General features: G+C 42.3%; 1 protein-coding gene and 1 long non-coding RNA gene across 4 annotated transcripts in view; both read right to left on the reverse strand.

Moving 5' to 3' along the window:
• Nucleotides 1–230: 230 nt before the first annotated feature.
• Nucleotides 231–7,855, reverse strand: NPY (neuropeptide Y). 2 transcript variants are annotated; one of them, XM_065939119.1, is made up of 4 exons: nt 7,141–7,855; nt 6,011–6,198; nt 2,208–2,288; nt 231–425 (listed from the first exon to the last, which is right to left on the reverse strand). In XM_065939119.1, the coding sequence occupies exons 2-4, from the start codon at nt 6,196–6,198 to the stop codon at nt 401–403; spliced, it is 294 nt and encodes a 97-aa protein (XP_065795191.1). In that variant the 5' UTR covers nt 7,141–7,855; the 3' UTR covers nt 231–400. The 2 variants fall into 2 exon arrangements, with proteins under 2 accessions (XP_065795191.1, XP_065795190.1); XM_065939118.1 differs by lacking the exon at nt 7,141–7,855 and adding an exon at nt 6,954–7,089.
• A 2-nt stretch (nt 7,856–7,857) lies between these two features.
• Nucleotides 7,858–24,017, reverse strand: part of LOC136170700 (uncharacterized) — a 31,103-nt gene continuing 14,943 nt past the window's right edge. Inside the window, exon 3 of one of the 2 annotated variants that reach the window (XR_010663665.1) lies at nt 7,858–7,985. This is a non-coding gene — a long non-coding RNA (uncharacterized lncRNA). Of the gene's footprint in view, nt 7,989–24,017 lie in introns of both variants that reach the window. The other variant, XR_010663664.1, reaches the window with a different exon arrangement.

The raw sequence follows: 24,017 nt of genomic DNA on the forward strand, positions 1-24,017 counted from the left end.
TTGCCCTGCCCAGTGTTTCAGATATATCTGCTATTCACACACACACACCCCCCACAGCTGAGTCTTAGTCATCACAAATCATATCTTTATATCTTCCATAGCCACTGCTTTAATATTGGTGAAACAAACCTTGAATCTGCTACTTGAGGGAGACTGTGATTTAATGAATAACTTCAAATATCTCTCACTATTGCAACAGCAGATTTTGCATTGAGGAGCATACACTTTTGAATGCATAGTGCTTTATTTAAACACACATATATACAGTGACGACAAAGGGAAACCCTGCAGAGGTGAGCACGGGGCTGCATGCATTGGGAGGACGGGCAGACTCTAGTTTTACAGGATGAAATGGGGGTTGAAAAAGAGACAGAGACTGGAGAGCGAGTTTCATTTCCCATCACCACATAGAAGGGTCTTCCAGCCTGTCAAACACAAAAAGCAAAGCACGTAAGAGAAGCTTCTAACTCCCTGGGAGGCTTGCAAGAGTGAGACATCCAACTCAGAACTGAAAGACGATCAGAAACTGTTGAAAAGGCTGCTGGCATTCTAAATAGGCGACCATGTAGAATATCAGAGTGGGAGACAGTGGCATAATGTACAGAGACCCAGCTGAGTAGCTTCACTCATGTTAACGGGAGTCTCAGGCAAATCTCAGAGGGAATATTTAAAAGGCTCTGTATTTATCAAAGAAGCCGAAGAACTCTGCAATATTTCTGAAGATCAAAACTACAGGAATCACACGAAACTGTAAAAAGAAAGTTATTGTTATTCAACTCTGAATATGCTTCCTGTGTTTTCCTGCAAGCCTTTTTATGTAGTGAGATGCTGTTTAATAGACTATAAAGAACCCTTTTAAATAAAATCGTATTCACAGGCAACTTCAAGGCTGTCAAGTTTTGTCTTTTTCTAAGTGCACATGACTGAAGCTGTCAATCAGAGTACAATTAACTCTATTTCTTGCACCAGCCATGTGACTTTGGGCCACAAATCAAAGAACAGCATTAAGGCTGTAGGTCCGTCTGGATGATTATATTTCTAATCCTGAGTAGATAGAGCATATCCTAAACTTATTACTGTGACAAACTTCATATGCCTACCAATGAAACATTAAAGCATGTATTGCTTAGGATTTCAAAACCACCCTTGTGAGTTTTCTACCTGCTTCCCTCGCATTTGCTGTTCAAGTCTGTGCTAGTGCCGCCAGGGACAAGAGCGCTGGAGTTTTAGTCCAATCCAAATTGTGTGTCCTTCAGAGAAAACAAACCTGACAACTCTAGACTTGCACCTTCACTCTGGCTGGCCATTTCACAAGAGAACAGAGGGAGAACCCAATGAAGAGTGACAAGCCAGTCAGATGTGTTCTAGCGACCTCTTCTGGGGAGTTTGGTTCTTGATGTTGTAGAGCTCTGGGTTTAAGGTAGACAGGCCATCTTACTGGGGGAAGGGACAGCAGGCCTGGGACAGGAGAGCCTGCTATGGAAAAGGAGGAGGGGCAGGCATCTTTTCACTTGCAGTCTTTATCTAGAATGACCCCAGCCCAATGTTTAACACCTAGATATTAGAGGGCACCTGTCCTAAGGCAGCTCCACACTCCAAGAAAGCCCCAAGTTTCCAAGCAAGCCCTAAGAATAATATGTTGTTCAATGTTCATTCACTGAATGTGATACATTACAATGTGACATCAGATGAACTAAAATAAGTCAAAAAGTAAATAGGAGCACCCCTTGATTTATCTACAGCTTCTTGTAAAACCAGGGTGACTGGAGTGAAGCCAGGAGGGACTTTCCAAGGATGTGTAGATCCTCCACGTCGACTATAAAAACTAAAGATTACCTCAGCCAAAGACGGACAGTTGGTTATTTCAATGTAGATATTAGGGCATATCCTATGCTTCCCCAATCTAAGCCAGTTAGAAATTTTCTATAGAGTAATTTTTGAGGCAAAAGTCATTTATATTTGAAAATTTCAAAGGAGCATCAAATTAAGTTGAATCAGAAAATATTACCCCACAAGTTCAGAGATTTGTAAATGAGTATGTGAAGAGAAAGGTCCTCCATGCTCTGCTCCCCACCATTCTTTCTGCCCAAATCTTACCTGGTCTGGAGGATCCCATCCCAACACGTTCTTCTAGCTGCCCTCTCTGATTTCCTTTCCCTGACCACCTTGAGCTCTGCAGCAGTCTTCCCACATAAGTCTTTTCATACCTAGTTCTGGGTGCGTTTCCCGTGCTTTCTCTCATCAAGAGGTCGGAAATCAGGGTCTCGGGGCTAGAACGTTTCCCGTATCTGGGAAAAAAAAAAAAGAACGATTGGGGGGAGTAAGAGTCCTTTAAGGTAAGTTTGGAGAAATCATAAACACCTTTAGAAAAGAAAGATTTGTGATATTAAACATAAAACATCAACAAAATCATAACTCCGCTTAAAATTAGAATCTTGATGAATATCCACTGTAAGTCACAATGCTCAGAAAGCAGCAGAGTGATACACAAAAATGCGCATTACTGCTGCTGAAATGCACCCATTCTCACAGCTACAGATTCTAAATCCTATATTTTTCATGTTTATTCGGGGTGCCAAAAGCTAAAAGTCTTCTCTCCTGACGTGATTTTAATCTGCCCTGAAAATATGAAGGAAACCTACTGGTCCATAGAAATGTTCTTGGTCTCTTTTCTCCCATAGCAGGGTATGGGTAGAACAATATATGAATTCAAGGTTATGTTTTCCTGCCAGGGTAGTATATGCTGCTGGCTCCAGGTGAGTAAGGACCTGGTCTGTTTGTCTGTCTCTCTCTCTCTCTGCCAAAGGAGCTGAGAAATCTACACCAAGTTGTATTTTTTTGAAGACACTATTTTTCCCTTTCTCAAAAAAAGCATTGGACATCAGTAGCTGCTTTTTTCACAAATAAAAAAATAGTCCACTGTGGATTGATTAGATATCAGATAAAACAGCAGAACAAAGCTGATAGAGAGTATATGCTGGCTGCCTATCAAGCATAATTAAATCTAAATTTGGAGGAAAGAGTTCCTATTATTGCTCCTTTGCAAGGACTCAAGGGATACAAAAGCAAAGCCAACTCTCCTGCCCCATCCATCATTTGTGAGATTTCCTCCAAGATTTTCTGGTGTTGTGATATCAGACTGTAGGCGGCAATTTATATGTATTTATTCTGTCCATCAGTTGATTTTATTAATCCTAAAACTCTTGGGCAACCTTAACTCATTTATTTTCATCATGCTGCAGTGAATTAAAGAACTGGTGGATGTTTTCTCCAATTTACCATTAGAGAACCTAAGTCTGCAATAGCAGAATTTGTAGTCAGAGAGTAGTAGGTATCCAGAGCAGCATCAGTGACTGTTCTCCCATCTCTAATTAATTCTGGATTATCCTTCTTGATAATGTTTTATCTTTAAAGACAGCATCTCTAGGCTGCATCTCTGGGGGTTTTGAAAAAGCCCAGGTCCCACTCTCTGGGAGATTCTGATTTAACTCCTCAGGGGTGCAGCTCAGCATCAGTATATTCTAAAAGTTCCCCAGATGATAATAATGAGACCAGGAGGAAGAAACTCTAGTCCAGGGCTGGGTTTCTCAGTCTTGGCACTGTGCACATTTTGAGGTGGATAATTCTTTATTGTCAAGGGCTGTCCTAGGCACCGCAGGATGTTCATCAGCATCCCTGGCCCCTACTCGCTAGATGCCAGTAGTAGCCCCCATGCCACCCCATCCCATGCCACCCCACCCCTCCCCACCCCATGCCACCCCACCCCTCCCCACCCCCCCCACCCCACCCCTCCCCATCCCATCCCATCCCATCCCACCCCACTCCACCCCACCCCTCCCCACCCCATGCCACCCCACCCCTCCCCACCCCATGCCACCCCACCCCTCCCCATCCCATCCGACCCCACTCCACCCCACCCCACCTCATCCCATCCCATCATTATGATAACTGAAAGTGTCTCCAGACATTGCCCAATGTCTTGGGGAGCATAACGTCAACTCCAGTTGAGAATCACTGATATAGAGGACTGTAAAAATAAAATGTGGTAGATCTATGCTCTAGAATAAATGATGCTACCTTTGGAAACAAGAGCATGAACTGAGTAGAAAAGGGGAGGAAAGAAAATATCAAAGTACCATTTATACCAAATTAAAATGTATGTGTATATTTTAACATAATTTTTAAAAAATACAAATGTGCAAAAAAAATACAAATGTGCAAATGAGTGGATGTGTGTGGTGGGAAGATGATGAGAGTATAGAATGGAGGTGATGGGTGCAGATTATGAACCTCTGAGTGTTTCTAAGAAAGAACTTACATGAAGAGGAGAGAGGAAACAGCTTCAGGAACACTTGCTAACCTGAATCTTAACCCTTTCCCTTATCTTCTCCTCATCAAAAGTGTTGAAGATCACTCTGAGTGCTGATAGAAGTGACAACATCCAGAGATCAAGAGGAGGGCTCCAATTTAACCACTCCAAAAAAGTTTTCATGAAATGTCCTTAATTTCATGATCTGTAAACTGGAGATAGTTATATTCACTTCAAAGCTTTGAGGTAAAGACTGAACAAAGTAATGCCTAGGAAAGCATTTTGAAATGCCAAGCTTTACACAATGGTAAAGGTTTATATCAATCATTTTTGTAAAACTAAGTTCCACTATATGCTATAGTTAACAGACTAAATAACTAACAATGTCTTTCCTAGGGAAAAAAACAATTTGTACAGTTTTTTCTCTGGTCTTTATGATGCATAAGCAAGAATATGAAGCGATTAACTTTCTGAAGGTCTATTAAGATATGACACTCTTGCTTTTCACTAATGAAAATTGTCAGACTTCAGGGATCATAAACCAATGCTATTTAATTCTATCACTTTCATTTATTTCTAACTTCATATAAATTGGTACTTTAGAAGCTTTTTGATGAAACAGAAAGTTTCATCAAATCTAGAGTTTTCTTTAAGAAATACAAATTCTTCCCCACTTTGAATTCTTTCCAACTATTCCTTGAAATATAGTAAAATAACAAACAAAAAACAATACTTCAAAAACATAAATATGTTAAATAACACTAAACTTTGTAAAAAGCTCATTGTTTTCAGCTTATTAAGGACATTTGATCTCAGTAATTTAAAAAATTGTATGATTCAAAACGAAGATGAATTAATTTTGGAAACAAATTTTAAATCCTTTGTTACTTCTAAAATAGTTTGGATTTGATTTTTTGCTTAAGATTTAATGTTGAGAGTGAAATGTGGCCTTTCATTTTAGTTTTCTAGGGGTTCAGAATAAAGATGACAATTTCTCAAATTACATGTAATCCTTGGATTCACCCTAAAGTGAACAGATCATTGTAAGTTTCTCTTTAAAAAAGCACCAGGTGGGCATTTTCTTTGAAAATGCTATGAAATGGGAAAAGTCTCATCATTTTAGACTAATGTTTTCATGCTAAATCTCTACTTATTAGGAGCAGGATTTTCAGGTAAGGGGTTCAGACTGAAATAAAACACTATAGGGGGAAAATAGTTCTATTTGTCTTTTCGCTTCAGTCTGGGCAGGTTGAAAAATCTGGCAATGTCTTTGGTAACCCAGCTGTTTCCTCCTTAGCTTGTGCTGTTATTTTTCTAGATATCCTGCAGCCCTCTCAGCTACAGCCACCTCCCCAGCACCCTCCTGACCACTTTCACTGGGTACTTTCCTATCCAGGTTTCCAAACAGTCCCCCAACTGCTCTAAGAACAAAAAAGACAAGGGGATGGGTGTGAGGAAATGGTCAGCCAGCCACCCAGATTGGGGGACCTGAGTCTGGGGATCAGGATTTTGTGACAGTAGTGGCAGAGGCAGTTGCTCTCTGTGCAAACATTTACTGAGAGCTGAGTATGTGCCTGATGCTGTCTGGCCCTGGGATACAAAAAAGAAAAAGAAAAGGTCTTTGCCCTCTAAGATGCCCATGATCTCCGGGTGTGCAAGTGGGGCGCTCCCGGAGTCATGAGTCCCGCGCGACCCACCTACCTCTGCCTGGTGATGAGATTGATGTAGTGTCGCAGCGCTGAGTAGTATCTGGCCAAGTCCTCCGCCGGAGCGTCCTCTCCGGGGTTGTCAGGCTTGGAGGGGTACGCCTCGGCCAGCGCGCCCAGGCACACGAGCAGGGACAGGGCGAGGGTCAGTCCGGACAACCCCAGTCGCTTGCTACCCAGCATCTGCGGACACCGAAGGTGCAGCGAAGGGGACTTAGGGGATTCAGAGCACCCATGCTCCGCATCTTCCTCCTCTGGCCCCAGCGCCCATCCCGCTCCTACGACCCCCCCCCCCGCCCCAACCTTAAATCTCCGCTCGACCCAGTCACGCAGAGAGAGCAGAGAGTGGTTGAGACTATCCTGCGGATTCAGGTCAAGAGCTGCTCTGGCCCGGCCCCGCTGCTCCGCCCGAAAACTGAGCAACTTTGGTCCAGTAGCAGAGCCAACGACCTGGTGGTGATAGGAGCTGAGTTAGGGAGGCTCCGGCGCCAATTTAAAACACTTAAACAACAGATTAGAAGTTCCTCTCCCTGCGTTGAGAACGTACCCCTTTCCTACCCTCTTCCCCAAACGCTTCTCTCTGTTAGAGAGAAGTTTCTCTTTTTTCAGTTTTGGTCTGCCCCACTGCAGGAGCTCCACAGTGATGGCAAAGAGTACTTCGGGGTGGCAACTGGCGGGGAGAGGGGAGAGAACGGCTCCCTCGCCGGTGGGTCTCAGATTGGATCCGAAAATTCCAAGAAGCGGCAGGGAGCGGGTCTTCCAAGCTCCGGGGATTCCTCATCCGGGGAGCGCTGCTTAGGAAACCTCCCTCCAGGCGGCAACCCTCGAGGAAACTGCCAGCTGCCCTGGGATGGGGCTCGTGTTCTCCCTCCTTATCCACCATAAGGTAACCCAGAGGGCCGGCGCAGCCAGGAGAGTCGGGGAGAGGGCAGCTGTACCATCAGAGGGGACAGGAAGGGGCAGGTGGAATTCAGCCGCCAAGAGGGGCTAGCGCGCGTCGAGGCGCCTGAAAGCCCGGCGCATAGGGGTTAGGGATCCGGGCGCGACCCTCCCAGCGCCCCCGGCAAGTTCACAGGCACCCCCTCTCCCTCGGCTCGCGTCAAGTAAGCGGGTCTTGGCACTCACGGTGGCGGGCTGGCTGGCTGGGCGGCGGGCGTGGCTGGGCGCCTAGGGCTCAGCAGTCTGGCGCGTCTCTTCTAGGGGTGACAGCCGGCGGAAGGGGGTGTCCAGAGCAGGTTGCAACAGGGTTTTTATGGCTCTCCCTCTCCACGGCAGGAGGGGCCTCGGGCAATCACGCTCCGCTACTCCCACCCCGCAGCTTCCCGCCCCCGTTGGCGGGGGATGAGGGAGGGGGTCTGGAGCTGCTGCCGCGCTAGCCTCGGCTCCGGGAGCCACCCACACCTCAATTTGCCAGAGCCAGCCAGGCCCCAGGAAAGGGAAGTTAGTAGGACGCTAGCGCAGCAGCGCGCTCCGAGAGCGCAGGACCACGCCAAAGCACAAGTTCCTGCCCTCCCGCGGCGGCCAAATCTTGCCTTCCTCCACGCCCGGTCTAGTCCTGCCAGAGATAGGAGCAGCCCAGATCATCTCTGTCGCCCGTCACCTGGACTACCACCAGCTGGGCACCAGGGTTGGGGTACCCGTATCCTCTACGGGGTGAAGGCTTTCTGGGATCCGTGTGGCTAGGGCGCGGACACGACTTCTGAGCGCTTTCGGGGGAGACAACTTGGTGCCGGGATTTTCCTGCGCCTAAAGCAGCTCCCAGAAGCCTGCCCGAAGTCCCGAGCTAGAGGACCCCAACTCTCCACTCCCCCAGGGCTGAGCAAAACCTTCTGTGGCTTCGTCCCTTTTCCCAGCTTGGTTTTGGTGGAGATCGGCCCTTTTCAAGAACTTGCCCGAACGCTGGGAGTCCAGTCGGTACCCGAGAGTGTGTAGCGACTGAGCACTCCTTAGAGGCGGGACACTTTCTGCGTCTGCTGAAAAAGAGCGGAGTTTTAAGCTCGGAAAGACTCCTTAAAGCGCGAACGAAATTTTTTGGTCCAAATTGACCGGGTAGTGAAATGAACAGCAGTTTTCTTTTATCTGCTGGCCGTTGAATAGTGTCAAATAGGTTTTATTAACGTTGATTGAGAACGTGGGTTCTAATTGAAACAGGTAAAAAAAAAATCATTAATTTGCCCGTCGCATTAAACCTACAGAATGAATATGAAAGATTCATAAACTATTTTTACAGGATCAGGATTTCATGTAGTGGATTAGGTCTTAAAGTTCCCTGAATGAATACTTCTAGAAGTCTGAATCTTCCTAAATAAATGGCATGTTAAGAAATTAAAGCACTAAGTTACAAGTTATTTCCATGCTAAAATGACAAGTGATTCTGTTAAACTGACATGTTTTTGTGCTGTTTTAACAGCATTGAATTAAATATCAATTACTGTGCAGCGAGCAATCCCGTGTGTGTGTGTGTGTGTGTGTGTGTGTGTGTGTGGTTTTGAAGACCAACATCCTTTTCACTTAGGTGACTTCCTCTTTCTGCATTAGACAAACATATGCCAGGAACACAAATGCCAGGTCTTGGGGCTGCTCAGGAATGCGTATGTGAAAGAGTCTTTGCTAAAGTTACAGCAAAACATTTTCTAACTCTGATTCCATTCTTGATAAAAAGAGAGGCACTTCTAGCTGCAGAACCATTTCTTTCCTTTGTTTCAAAATCATTTATTTATGCTTATTCTTAACAGCTTTGTTGAGATACAATTGAGATATACTAAGCTACAAATGGGGCTTCTTTGGTGGCTCAGATGATAAAGAATCTGCCTGCAATGGGCGAGACCTGGGTTTGATCCCTGGGTCAGGAAGATCCCCTGGAGAAGGGATTGGCTACCCACTCCAATATTCTTGCCTGGACAATTTCAAGGATAGAGGAGCCTGGCGGGCTACAGTCCATGCGGTTGCAAAGAGTCGAACATGACTGAATGGCTAACACTAAGCTACACATATTTAGCATATTCCATTGGGTATATTCTTACTCATATTCCAGTGAAGTCATCACTACAATCAAGTTTCCTCATGTCCCTTTATAATTCCTACCTCCTGCCTGTCCCTGTTTCCCTTCTCCATTGATCTGCTTCCGGTCATTATACATTTGTTTGCGTTTACTGGAGCTGTACTATAATGCAATCTCACGGTAATCTTTTGTCTGCCTTTCTTCGTCCTGCATCATTATTTTCAGATCCACCTATGTTGTTTCATGTATCAATAATTCATTTTTTATTGCTCAGTGGAATTTTGTTATATGGATATAATTTAAACTTGAAAAATCTATTCAACTGCTAATGGACTTTGGGTTGTTTTCAGTTTGGACTATTACAAATAAAGTTTCTACAAACATTTGTACCAACATATGCTTTAATTTCTCTTAGGGAAATGCTTGGGATAGAATGGCTAGGTTACATCGTAGGTATATGTTGTTCCACAGTTCACTGTTGGTCTGTTTGTTTTTGTATGCTTTGCTCATTGTGTGTGCTGACTAATATTTTCCTCTGCAATGTGTAATCACTACAAAGACCATATAGCTTTTATCTCTAGAATTTCCATTTGGATATTTTTTTAATTTCTTTCGTGTCTTAATATGTCCAATCTTTTTTTTGGCTTCTTGGATATACATTAATAATAATTTGTTTACTATTTCTGATTGGTGTCACTTCTGTGCTACTTTGGATTGATTTATTTTTACCTCGCTATGACTTGTATTTTCCTTTTTTGTCTGCCTGATAATTTTGGAAAGGATGTCAGGCATTGTAAATTCTACCTTGCTGTTTTGTTGGATGTTTTTATAGTTCTAAAACTATTTTTGAGCCTTGTTCTGGGACACTGTTTAAAAAACTGGGAGTAGTTTGATCCATTGCATCTAAGGTTTTTCTTTTTCACATGGGCCCAGAGCTGGCTTTAGTCTAGGTTTAATTTTCCCCACTATTGAGAAAAGCACCTTCTTACTTTAATTAATAGCTGATGTCTGCTGAATTGTGAAGCTTTTCCCTCTTGACTGTTGGAACAGGATTATATTGTGGACACTGGACACTGTTTCCTCTCATCCTTTTAAGCAGTTCTTTTCCTGGTCTCAGGTGATTTCTTCATGTGCACGATCTGATCAGCAAGTCATTATATATCTGAGTTGGACACTCTGAAGATTTTGAGTGTTCTCTCTCTTATCTGGTACCCTACTCATAAACTTCAGCTGTTTCAGTTTCTCCCTCTACACTGCAACCTGGATAATTTCTTCCTGCAGTGGGCTGAGACAGTCATAGAGCTCCCCTCAACTGTTTCCCATCTCTAAGAGATCACTGTCCTTTGCTGCCTGATGTCCAATGTATTTGAATATTGTTTCATGTATTTTTGTCTGATGTTTCAGATATTCAAACAGGAGGGCAAATCTTCCTCTTTTTATTTCTTACCCAGAAGTAGAAGTTTCGTAGTGAGGCTTTGGGGGAAAAAAGATGTTTATACTCATTGTCCCTTTTTCTTCACTTTGGTTTGGTCATAAAACCATAGCAATATAAATTTGTCTGAATCTAGCTACTGAACCTGCTATCAGAAATTGCAAGCTGCAAAGACCTTTACTAGTTATCCAACTTCTCTTGACTGTTGCCTTCACTGCTGTCCTCTGGGTCACTTCCTTTTTCTCTGAACTGGCCACACTCCTCTCTGCTAACTTTCCCTTCTGTAACTAAAACCCTACCCTTAACCCTTCCATTCTGCACACACTAAACAAGTGAACTCATCTACTCCTATGGTTTATGAGTCTGAAATCTCTACCTCCAGCTAAGGGCTCATACCTGGAATCCAGTGCTAAATGTCCAAATCAGAAAATCTTGATCAAGCCGAGAGTATAGATTATCCAAAACAGAGCTTCCATGAACATAAATTTCTAATTTTCTAATTCTGAAATTCCTAATTCTTAAATTTCATAGGAAGTCAAAAATATTTTCAGAATCCTTAAATTGAAATGCAGGGCTCACATATTTTGAGCCTTATGTACCTCCTAGGCTTCGGAGAAGGCAATGGCACCCTACTTCAGAACTCTTGCCTGGAAAATCCCATGGACGGAGGAGTCCGGTAGGTTGCAGTCCATGGGGTTGCAAAGAGTCAGACATGACTGAGCGACTTCACTTTCACTTTTCACTTTTATGCATTGGAGAAGGACATGGCAACCCACTCCAGTGTTCTTGCCTGGAGAATCTCAGGGCTGGGGTCGCACGGTCAGACACGACTGAAGTGACTTAGCAGCAGTAGCAGGTTTATCTAACCTAACTTTCTCCTTCATTCCCTATATTCCTGCCCATGGGCTTTCTTTCTGCTCCTTAAGTAACCTTTCAACTTGAGTTTTCATAGTGCTATATTCTTCCTCTGAGACATTCTCTCTCTCAACTCTTTACCTGGCCAACACTTACATATCCTTCTAGTTTTATGTTGAAACGTCACTTTAGATTTTCCTAGTCCTCGAGGCTGGATTAGACCCCCTATTATAAATTCAGAGGACCCTGAACTTATTAATTGCCCCTTGCTACAGTTTGAATGTATTATCTAGTTATTATATTGATATCTTTAATATCTATTAATGCCATAAGAGAAGGGACCACACACTTTTTATTTATTTCTGTATCCCTAGTGTGATTCCCAGTACTAAACTGATCCCTAAAGAATACATCTTGATCAGAAATATTTTTATGAAACTGTCTCATAGGAGCCTATTATTAAGAATAGGGGTTGGCAAACTATAGTCTGAGCCACTTCCATCAATAAAGTTCTACAACATAGCCAGGGCCTCACTGGTGGCTCAGCTGGTAAAGAATCCACCTGCAATGTGGGAGACCTGGGTTCAATCCCTGGGTTGGGAAGATCCCCTGGAGAATGGAAAGGCTACCCAGTCCAGCATTCTGGCTTAGAGAATTCCATGGACTGTATAGTCCATGGGGTCGCAAAGAGTCGGACACGACTGAGCGACTTTCACCTTCACCTTCACCAGAACATAGCCATGCCCATTCATTTACATACTGTCTAAGGCCACTTTCTTGCTACAATGGCAAAGTTGAAAAATTATGACAGATGTACTGTAGGGGTTGTAATCCTGGCCCACAGAATCAAAAGTATTTACTCTGGCTCTCTATAGAAAGTATTTTGTTGTTAAGTTACTAAGTCATGTCTGACTCTCGTGACCCCATGGACCATAGCCTGCCAGGATCCTCTGTCCATGGCATTCCCCAGACAAGAATACTGGGTTGCCATTTCCTTCTCCAAGGGATCCTCCCAACCTAGGGACTGAACCTGCACCTCCCGCAATGCAGGTGGATTCTTTACCACTGAGCCACCAGGGAAGCCTATAGAAAGTATGCAGACATCTGGCTTAGAACTTTAATATTTTACATAAGGGGCTTCCCCAATGACTCATTGATAAAGAATTTGCCTGCAATTCAGGAGATGCAAGAGACGAGAGCTTGACCCCTGGGTTGGGAAGATCCCCTGGAGGAAGAAATGGCAACCCATTCCAGTATTCTTGTCTAAAAAATTCCATGGACAGAGGAGCCTGTCAGGCTATAGTCCAAAGGGTCACAAAGGGTTGGACATAGCTGGGCATAAATCACAATTTGAGGGTCCTTAATATGCCAGACTACTTCCGTCCCAGGACTCTTGCACATGCTTTCTCTGCCTGGAACACTCTCCTTTCCTTTGACTCTACTGGCCAGCTCCCACTTATCCTTCATATTTTACTGTACCTGTCATTTCTTTATAATCTCTGAATCTAGAATAGGTTTCTCTCCATCTAGCCTCATTGTATATTTTCATAGCACTTTAATCTTTCCCTTTAGAAATACTTTCATAGCTGTCATTGTCTAATTAGCTATATTATCATATGTATTATTATTTGCTTGGTATCTTCGACATTTCATAAGTGTAAGTTCTATGAGAGCATATGTTTTGTTCATCATTATACTCCCAGTGGGGCTTCCCTGGTAGTTCAGTGGTAAAGAATCTGCATACCAAAGCAGAAGACATGGGTTCCATCCTTGGGTTGGGAAGATCCACTAGAAAAGGAAATGGCAGCCCACTCCAGTATTCTTGCCTGGGAAATCCCATGGACAGAGGAATCTGGCGGGTTACAGTCCATGGGGTTGCAAAAGAATCAGACACAACTTAGCAACTAAAGAACAACAAAAAATACTCCCATAACATATAATAATGAGTTCTATGGAGAAAATTAATTGTCAGAGAAAGAAGATTGAAAGTGCAAATGGGGGGTTGATAGGAAAGTTGTGTGGTAAAAGAAAACACTTTCTTTTATTCTCTACACAGCACTTCTGATAGCAAATGTGTGTTTTTCTATACCAAGCAATCCTTCAGTTCTCAGTAGTCACTGATTGTATTTCCTACCATTGAACTCAGTTCTGACACTACCTGCCTGGACTTAGTGCAGCTCTCACAAGTTAAGGATTCAGTCTCACAAGACTGCCCCCAACTTCTGGTGACAACCTTAAGTCTAAGATTGTCAGCTATACTTCTAGCCAACCAGCAATAAATTGGTTCAGGTTGGGGTTCTAACCTGAACCAATTTATATTGGACTTGGTTCCCACAAACCACCAGTTACTCACAAAACATCTGGCAGAATGGCTTACAAAACTCACGGAAACATTTACTTAAGTTTTTTGGTATATTACAAAGGATTTTGTAAAGGACACAATGAACAGCCAAATGAAGGGCAAAGTATGGGAAAGTGGCACCATGAAGTTTCCATGTTCTGTCTGGATGCATTACCCTCCCAGCACCCCCAGGTCATCACCAACCTGGAAACTGTCTGAGCCCCACAGTTTGGGGGTTTTTTAATGGAGATTTTATCAGAAAGGTGTGATAACTCAATTTCTAGCTCCTCTTCCCTCCTTGCAGGTTGGTGGGTAGGAACTGAAAGTTCCAAGCCTCTAATTATGACTTGGTTTTCTGTGACCAGCCCCCAACCTGAAGCCCTCTAGGACCTTCCAGACACCAATCATCTCATTAGCATACAAAAGACACCCTTCTCACTCTGGATAGTCCAGAGGTTTTAGAAGCTCCTGTGTCAGGAACTGGAGTTAAAGACCAAATATTAGAACAAAAGATGCACCTAACACCCTTATCACTCAAAATAACAAGGGTTTTAGGAACGCTGTTCTAGGAATCAGGAACAAAGACTAAATATATTTCTTGTTATAACACAAGTGGTCAGGGCAGATCTCATTGAGAAGATGACACTGAGCAAAGACTTGAAGAAAGTGCGGGAGTGAACCAGGCAAATGACAGGGGCAGAGCCACAGAGGCAGAGGAAAGCCTGATGTAAGGACCTTAGGGCAGTTATGTGCCTGGCATTTTCAAAGATCAGGAAAGAAGCTATTGGGGCTGGAGCAAAGTAAGAGGAAAAAAGAATAATAGAAAAATGAGGTTAGAGAGGAATGGAAGAGAAAAATTTCTTAGAGTGCTTTGTACATATTTTAGCACTTCCATCAGCAAATTGGAGAGTTCACTGCAAGTTTTGAAGCAGAAGAGTGATATAATCTGACTTATTTTTAACATAATCACTCTGGCTGCTGCATTGAGAACCTGATGAGGGTCTGGGCAGCAGTAGTGAAGCCAGTTTGGAGGCTAGTAGAGTAATCCAATGAGACATCATGGTGACTAGGACCAAGGTGGTAGAAGAGGAGAGGTGAGAAATGGTTGATTCCAGATATTTTTTAAAGGTAGGGTGAAGAGTGTGAAAGAAAGAGCAGAGGATAGTCCCAGATATTTTGACCTGAGCAACTGAAAGGATGGGGTTGCCTCCCATCATAATGGAAGTAACCTTGGGTAGAGTATATTTAAGGTTAGCATTGGGAGCTCAGCTGAAAATATGGTAAGATCTTAATGTTTATTAGACTGCAAGTGGAGAAGTCAGGTATATGTATGAATCTGGAGTAAAGGAGTGTGATCTAGCTTTAAGACTTAAATTCAGGAGGTATTTACCCTTAGGTGATGTTTAAAGCTGTGACAATTTGTAAGACTGACCAGGAACCCAGTTAAGAAAGACAAGAGCCCCCACTGAAGTCCTGCAGTGAGTGAAAACTGATGAGTTCAGGAGATGAGAAGGGATGAGCACAGTAGCCTGTGATGGAGGGACCAAGGATGTAGAGGACAACCAAGAGTTTGATGCTTGGTGTTCTCTCAGCCAAGTGCATTTTTTTCTTTTTTTTTTAAGGAATAAAAAGTGAATATCTACAGCACATACTGATGAAAAGTCAATTGAGATACAGGCTGAAATTGACCACTGTCTTGAACAATGTAGGGATCTTGACTAGAGCAGTTTTGGTGGACCAGCAGAGCTTAAAGGAGAAAGAGAGGAAAGATCTTGGAGACAATTCTTTCCAAGAGTTTCACTGCAAAAAGGAGTAGAACATGAGGTAGTAATTGGTGAGAGAAATGGGGTCAAAAGAAAGGTTTTTTTAAGACTTTAAGACTGGGAAAAGGAGTAGGTTCGCCTGCTAAAGGGAATAATGAGAGAAGCGCAAAATATAATGGACAGAGTTCTAGAAGTTTTATATATTAGAAATTTTATCCCATTTTGAAATGAGTTGCAAATATTTACTTGTGGTTTATCATTTTATCTTTTGACTATCCTTAACATATTTTTTTTTACCTTGTTTAAGTTTTTAATTTGTAGTTGAATGTATCAATATTTTTTTAGAGGCTTCTGAGTTTTGGGTCTTAGTTTAAAACACTTTTCACATGCTATATCAGGGTGTGAAATATGGCTCAAAGTTATATCCAGCCCTTCATTTGTTTTGTAAATAGAGCTTTATTGAAAAACAGCTATGCTCATTTGCTATAGTGGCAGAATTTTGTAGTTGAAGCTACTATTTACTATGTGCATGCATGTGCGCTAAGTCACTATAGTAGTTTTTGACTCTTTGCAACCCTATGCACTGTAACCCGCCAGGCAAGAATTATGGAGTGGGTTGCTGTGCCCTACTCCAGGGGATCTTCCCAATCCAGGGATTGAACCCACGTCTCTTATGTCTCCTGCATTGGTGGGCAGGTTCTTTACCACTAGTGCCACTTGGGAAACCCATTTTTACTATGTGAACAACCAGTTAAAATACTGCCAATTCCTGTTCTATAATAAAAAAAAAAAAAAAAAGAATTTGCCCTTTTTTATTTGTGTTGTACTTTTATAATCTCTTTCTTCTTTTATTCCTCCCTCCCTTCCTTTCACCCTTCCTTCCTTCCCTTCTCTCTCTCTCTCTCTCTCTCTCTCTTTTCTTATATTAAGACCTGGAATTTATCCTGGGTATGGTGAATAAATTAGGATTTCAAATTTATTTTTCTTTAGATTGTCTATTAGTTTTCCCATACAACTTATTGAAAAGTTTGTAATTTTCCCCATAGCTTTGGGATGCTACCTTTATGTATGCAGTAATAAATTTCCATAAATATCTGTGTCAATTTCTGAACTTTCTGTTTTATTCAGTTAGTCTTTCTGTCTATACAAGTATCGATACAAGTACCATAGTGCTTTGATGATATGGGTTAATATCTTTAATGATATAGGTTATTTCCTTTTGTTTGCTGTCTTTTGCTTTATAACCTATGGTTGCTGTTGTTGTTCACTCGCTCAGTTATGTCCGACTCTTTGCGGGCCCATGGACTGCAGCATGCCTGGCTTCCCTGTCCTTGACCATCTATCTCCTAGAACTTGCTCAAACTCACATCCAATGAGTCAGTGATGCCATCCAACCATCTTGTCCTCTGTCATCCCCTTCTCTTCCTGTCTTCAATCTTTTCCAGCAACAGGGTCTTTTCTAATCAATCAGCTATTTGCATCAGGTGGCCAAAGTATTGGAGCTTCAGCTTCAACTTCAGCATCAGTCCTTCCAATGAATATTCAGGACTGATTTCCACTAGGAATGACTGGTTCAATCTCTTTGCAGTCCAAGGCACTCTCAAGAGTCTTCTCCAACATCACAGTTCAAAAGCAATTCTTTAGTGTTCAGCCTTCTTTATGGTCCAACTGTCACATCCATACATGACTACTGGAAAAACCAAAGCCAACTATACCATTGTTGACAAAGTAACGTCTTTGCTTTTTAATATGCTGTCTAGGTTTGTCATAGCAAGCGTCTTTTAATTTCGTGGTTGCAGTCACCATCTGCAGTGATTTTGAAGCCCAAGAAAATGAAGTCTCATCCTGTTTCCATTGTTTCCCCATTTATTTGCCATGAAGTGATGGGACTGGATGCCATGATCTTAGTTTTTTGAATGCTGAGTTTTAAGCAAACTTTTTCACTCTCCTCTTTCACCTTCATCAAGAGGCTCTTTGGTTCCTCTTCACTCCCTGCAATAAGGGTGATGTCATTCACATGTCTGAGGTTATTGATATTTCTCCTAGCAATCTTGATTCCAGCTGGTGCTTCATCCAGCCCAGCATTTCACATGATGTACTCTGCATATAAGCTAAATAAGCAGGGTGACAATATATAGTCTTGACATATTCCCTTCCCAATTCTCTTTAAGAATTTTCCACAAAATCAAAGTCTTTAGGGTAGTCAATGAAGCAGAAGTAGATGTTTTTCTGGAATTCTCTTGCTTTTTCTATGATTCATCAGATGTTGGCAATTTGATCTCTGGTTCCTCTACCTTTTCTAAAGCCAGCTTGTACATGTGAAAGTTCTTAGTTCACATACTGTTGAAGCCTAGCTTGAAGGATTTTTAGCATGACCTTGCTAGCATATAGTAGCACTTTGCTTGTGGCTCAGCTGGTAAAGAATTGCCTGCAATGTGGAAGACCTGGGTTCGATCCCTGGGCTGGGAAGATCTCCCAGGGAAGGGAAAGGTTACCCACTCCAGTATTCTGGTCTGGAGAATTCCAAGGACTGTATAGTCTATGGGGTCACAAAGAGTCAGACACAACTGAGCAACTTTCACTTGCTAGCGTGTGAAATGAGTGCAATTATATGGTAGTCTGAACATTCTTTAGCATGGCCCTTCTTTGGGATTGGAATGAAAACTGACATTTTTCAGTCCTGTGTCCACTGCTGAGTTTTCCAAATTGGTTGGCATATTGAGTGCAGCACTTTAACAGCATCATCTTTTAGGATTTGAAACAGGTCAGCTGGAATTCCATCACTTCCACTAGCTTTGTTTATAATTATCCTTCCTAAGGCCCACTTGACTTTGCATTCCAGAATGTCTGGCTCTACGTGAGTGATCACACCATCGTGGTTATCTGGGTCATTAAGATCTTTTTTTTTGTATAGTTCTTCTGTGTATTCTTACCACCTCTTGTTAATATATTCTGCTTCTGTTAGGTCCATACTGTTTTTGTCCTTCATTGTGCCCATCTTTGTATGAAATGTTCCCTTGGTATCTCTAATTTTCTTGAAGAGATTTCTAGTCTTTCCCCTTCTATTGTTTTCTTCTATTTCTTTGCACTGATCACTGAGGAAGACTTTCTTATCTCTCCTTGATATTCTTTGGAACTCTGCATTCAGATGGATATATCTTTTCTTTTTTCCTTTGCCTTTTACTTCTTTTCTTTTCTCAGCTATTTGTAAGGCCTCCTCAGACAACTATTTTGCCTTTTTGCAATTCTTTTCCTTGGGGATGATTTTGATCACTGCCTCCTGTGCAATGTTATGAATCTCTGTCCATAGTTCTTCAGGCACTCTATTAGATCTAATCCCTTGAATTTATCACTTCCACTGTATATCATAAGGGAGTTTATTTAGGTCATACCAGAATTGTTTAGTGTTTTTCTCTACTTTCCTCAATTTAATTCTGAAATTTGCAATAATGAGTTCATGATCTGAGTCACAGTCAGCTCCCGGTCCTGTTTTTGCTGACTGTATAGAGCTTTTCCATCTTGGGCTGCAAAGAATGCAATCAGTCTGATTTGGGTATTGACCATTTGGTGATGTCCATGTGTAGAATCATCTCTTGTGTTGTTGGAACCTATGGTAGTTTCTTTATATGCTATTTCTTGCATTTTAGAAAGTGTATGATCTGTTTTATTTCTTCCAGTGATTCTTGTAACAAGTTAGAATACTCTGAATTCAATAATGACTGTTATTTTGACTGCCCACCTAGTTGCCACTCCTGCTTCTTCTTTGCTAACAGATCCCAGTTTGGTTCTGACATTAATATTTCCAGCAAGGGATGGATTTATGACAATTCTCTTGCCTTTGCCAGTGATTAGTTTAGGAGTGAACATATGATCCACTTCTGGCCAATGAAATACCAGGATAAATAAGCTGAGAGCTTTTACAAAAGTATTTCCTTTCCCAAAAGGAAGAGGAATATCCTTTGCTTTGATTCCCCTCTTGTTCTGCTTTGAATACTTTTGAATGCAGCTGTGAATCTTAGAGCTACGGCAACCATCTTGTGGTCATGAGGAGCAATATTACAAATACATGCAAGCTGATAGAATGTAAACATCAGACAGGTCTAGATTATTGATGAACTCAGTGAGCTGCCAAACTAATTTTGGTACTGCCTACCTCTGGATGTCTTAACAATTGATGTCTGCATAGTTTAAGCCACTGTTAGCTGAGTTTTCTGCTACTTGCAGTCAAAAGTATTCCTAATTAGAACTCAGTTTTTAATTATTGATTTTCTTTACTTTTTTCCTCTATTACTTTTGGTATTTCATTCTTTTTTATTTTTAGATGTTGTGGAAAATTCTTAAAGAGATGGGAATACCAGAGCACCTTACCTGCCTCCTGAGAAACCTGTGTGTAGGACAAGAAGGAATAGTTAGAACTGGACATGGAACAATGGACTGGTTCCAAATTGGGAAAGGAGTACCTTTCCAAGATAAGGAAAACCTCTATTTGAGTCTTGTATTTATGTTTCTACTTGTAATCAGTTTCTTTGCATTTCTCCTGGGCCTAACTTAGGCTGTTGTATTCATGGGTTGTGTTACATCTGCTCTTCAGTGGTCTGAGGAGGGGGCAAGGATGGGACCAAAGTGAGTCTGGGGTGGGAGGATGGAACCAGGGCTGTGGGTATCACAGTTGGAGGGCTTTGTCACTGAAGGCTTTTGCTGTGACTTAGTTAAAAGTTCTGTACTGAGTTTTACTCTACTAGTTAAGGGTGCATCTGATCCAGTGATAAAAATATTTGGTTTTTAGGTTGTTCACCAGATGCCGGGGAAATCCAGTGCCTCTTCATTTCTCAAAGACAAACTGCCTTAGCGGTGACTTCCTCCTCTCTTCTCTATTTGTCTCCCGTTTCCTTCTGGGATATGGGTGGAAAAGGCATTAAAAAAAATACACAAACTAGGAATTCATCACATGTGTCCCTTTACTATTTATATCCTGTGTTTCTCTTAGATAGTGAAACAAAGTGCCAGTTCTTAGTAGTTCTCCCCGTCTCTAATGAATGAGTCATTTTTCTCTCACACTGAGACAAGCAACCGTTTAAAGAGACTTCTGACACTTTTCTTCTGAGCTTCATTTCCAAACTCCATCCCTCACCCCATTGGCCCACTACCCTACAAATGAGAGGTAGAGTTCATTTTTTCAGGACTTTATTTCTTCACATTTTTATCCATTGTTCAGCTTCTGGAGGAGCCAAGTAGAAGCTACGGTCAATTTCTAGAATCTTTCCTCAGTAGATATTATTTTTAAATGGTGACATTATGAGGCTGTGTTTCTTCCTTTGTTTGGATGTCTCTGACTTTTTTTTGCTATTCTTATAGATTTTTCTGCATTTTATTACATTTGAGAGAAGAGAAGTTTCTTGATTCCTGTATTTCTTTCCCAGCTTTTCTGTGAAATTGAAACAGGGTTTACCAACAGCACTGCTTTGATTGCTATGTATTTTTAGCAGTGTCTAGAAGTACATGTACAAGAGAATTTGGGCAATTATAAAGATTGTTTGGACCAAAATTACCCCCAAATTTATCTGAAATATCTAGATAATTGCAGGAAAATATCATTTTTAAAATTTGAAAGTATTCTGATAATTGCTGCAATTCTCTCCTCCACTTTGCATATGTGGGAAGAAACTGAAGATTCCAAAATAGCACCCACAATGCTGAGTTGACACTGGCTTTGTGTTTTTCTCACCACAGTTTCTAGTAAGTTGTTGATATTTTATTAACTCAAGTCCCCTGCTTCTAGTCACAACAACCTGTGCAAGAGCAGAACACTTACTTTGCTGAAAAGAGAACCTTAAATGTGATTGTAGGGATAAGAGCACATTTTACCACATCGAAAGCAGACTTTCTAGGAAAGTATTGATTTCTTTTTTTTGTAGCTGGTTAAAATGCTGTGTAGAGAAGCTTGCCCCTCAGGTGATAGCATTGACTACCTGGTAGGCCCCTTGAGGAGTCTTATCTTCATTCCTAATAGAGCTGAGTTTGAAAACAGTTCCATTTTTGGTGTGAGGCTATATTGTTTCCACTTTGGGGACCGTGGATATTGTGGATTGGATGTTCCTGGAGACCCACTGCAGGATACCTCCAGTTCCCAGGACTCCAGAGGCTGGCAGGTAATCATTAGCTTCCCAGCCTCACTTGCTACTAGGATTCAGATGTGGCTTAGTTCAGATCCAGTTGTTTGAGATCTTGATTCAAACCTGAATGCTGGGTTTAGTCACTCAGTCGTGTCTGACTCTTTGTGACCCTATGGACAGTAGCATGCTAGGCTCCTCTATCCATGGGGATTCTCCAGGCAAGAATACTGGAGGGGGTTGCCTCCTCTTTCTTCCTTCTCTAGGGGATCTTCCCCACCCAGGGATTGAACCCAGGTCTCTTGCATTGCAGGCGGATTCTTTACCATCTGGGCCACCAGGGAAGCCTTAAAATTGAATAAAGATGTTCAATTCTCCAGGCATATTATTAAACATAATAAAAGTTTTAAACAGCCTTGAGTTATGAAAGAACTAAGTTATGTGGGGAAGAAAACAAGTGTGAATATCCTCTTCCTGACCCAAACAGAACAGGAACAGAGTGGCCTGGAGCAGATGGCCATGATGGAAGATTCCAGATTCAGCAATTTCCTGCCTGAGGCAAAGATAGCAGTGTTCTTGGTGGTCTGTTTCTGTGATGATATTTGAGGGGTTGTTTATTGAAGCTTCATCTAAAGTCTATTTTTTTTTAGCACTTATTCCCAAAGAGTCTACCCTTTAATAAATTCTTTTCTGAGTGAAGTAACTGGAACAGATCCTGAGAGCTAAAAGTAAAAACTCTGAGTGGGACCATAGCAGAAACAATGCTAAGTCAGGAATTTAGCTGCCACATATTGGGTCTCTTGAGTCTCAGAGATGGGAAATGCAGGCCTCTGTGAGGTGAGGTGAGGTGAGGTGAGAGGAGCTACCCCACGCCTAAGGTCAGGGGCAGCGGCTGAGAAGAGCTACCCCACATCCAAGGAGCAGTGGCTGCGCGGTCGCAGGAGGGCCGAGAGGAGCTACTCCATGCTCAAGGTCAGGAGGGGCAGACGTGAGGAGATACTCCTCCTCCAAGGTAAGCCCAGCAGCTGCACTTTGCTGGAGCAGCCATGAATAGATACCCCACGTCCAAGTTAAGAGAAACCCAAGTAAGGTGGTAGGTGTTGCGAGAGGGCATCAGAGGGCATGCACACTGAAACCATAATCACAGAAAACTAGCCAATCGGATCACAGGACCACAGCCTTGTCTAACTCAATGAAACTAAGCCATGCCATGTGGAGCCACCCAAGACGGATGGGTCATGGTGGAGAGGTCTGACAGAATGTGGTCCACTGGATAAGGGAATGGCAAACCCCTTCAGTATTCTTGCCTTGAGAACCACATGAACAGTATGAGAAGGCAAAATAATAGGATACTGAAAGAGGAACTCCCCAAGTCAGTAGGTACCCAATATGCTACTGGAGATCAGTGGAGAAATAACCCCAGAAAGAATGAAGGGATGGAGCCAAAGCAAAAACAATACCTAGTTGTAGATGTGACTGGTGTTAGAAGCAAGGTCCGATGTTGTAAAGAGCAATATTACATAGGAACCTGGAATGTTAGGTCCATGAATCCAGGCAAACTGGACGTGGTCAAACAGGAGATGGCAAGAGTGAATGTCGACATTCTAGGAATCGGCGAACTAAAATGGACTGGAATGGGTGAATTTAACTCAGATGATTATTATATCTACTACTGTGGGCAGGAATCCCTTAGAAGAAATGGAGTAGCCATCATGGTCAACAAAAGAGTTCAAAATGCAGTACTTGGATGCAATCTCAAAAATGACAGAATGACCTCTGTTCATTTCCAAGGCAAACCATTCAATATCATGGTAATCCAAGCCTATGCCCCAACCAGTAACGCTGAAGAAGGTGAAGTTGAACGGTTCTATGAAGACCTACAAGACCTTTTAGGACCAACACCCAAAAAAGATGTCCTTTTCATTATAGGGGACTGGAATACAAAAGTAGGAAGTCAAGAAACACCTGGAGTAACAGGCAAATTTGGCCTTGGAGTATGGAATGAAGCAGGGCAAAGGCTAATAGAGTTTTGCCAAGAGAACGCACTGGTCATAGCAAATACCCTCTTCCAACAACACAAGAGAAGACTCTACACATGGACATCACCAGATGATCAACACTGAAATCAGATTGATTATATTCTTTGCAGCCAAAGATGGAGAAGCTCTATACAGTCAGCAAAAACAAGACCAGGAGCTGACTGTGGCTCAGATCATGAAATTCTTATTGCCAAATTCAGACTTAACTTGAAGAAAGTAAGGAAAACCACTAGACCATTCAGGTGTGACCTAAATCAAATCCCTTATGACTATACGGTGGAAGTGAGAGATAGATTTAAGGGACTAGATCTGATAGACAGAGTGCCTGATGAACTATGGACGGAGGTTCGTGACATTGTACAGGAGACAGGGATCAAGACCATCCCCATGGAAAAGAAAGGCAAAAAGGCAAAATGGTTGTCTGAAGAGGCCTTACAAATAGCTGTGAAAGGAAGAGAAGT

Source organism: Muntiacus reevesi, chromosome 6 (genome assembly GCF_963930625.1).
Source record: "Muntiacus reevesi chromosome 6, mMunRee1.1, whole genome shotgun sequence".
Lineage (NCBI taxonomy): Eukaryota > Metazoa > Chordata > Mammalia > Artiodactyla > Cervidae > Muntiacus > Muntiacus reevesi.

What these genes read in the sequence shown, in the direction of transcription:
- NPY (XM_065939118.1), bottom strand. An exon ending in AATCTCATCACCAGGCAGAG is followed by an intron (nt 2,289 to 6,010) that starts GTAGGTGGGTCG and finishes TTTTTTTCCCAG; the next exon opens with ATACGGGAAACGTTCTAGCC. An exon ending in GGAAACGCACCCAGAACTAG is followed by an intron (nt 426 to 2,207) that starts GTATGAAAAGAC and finishes TGTGTTTGACAG; the next exon opens with GCTGGAAGACCCTTCTATGT.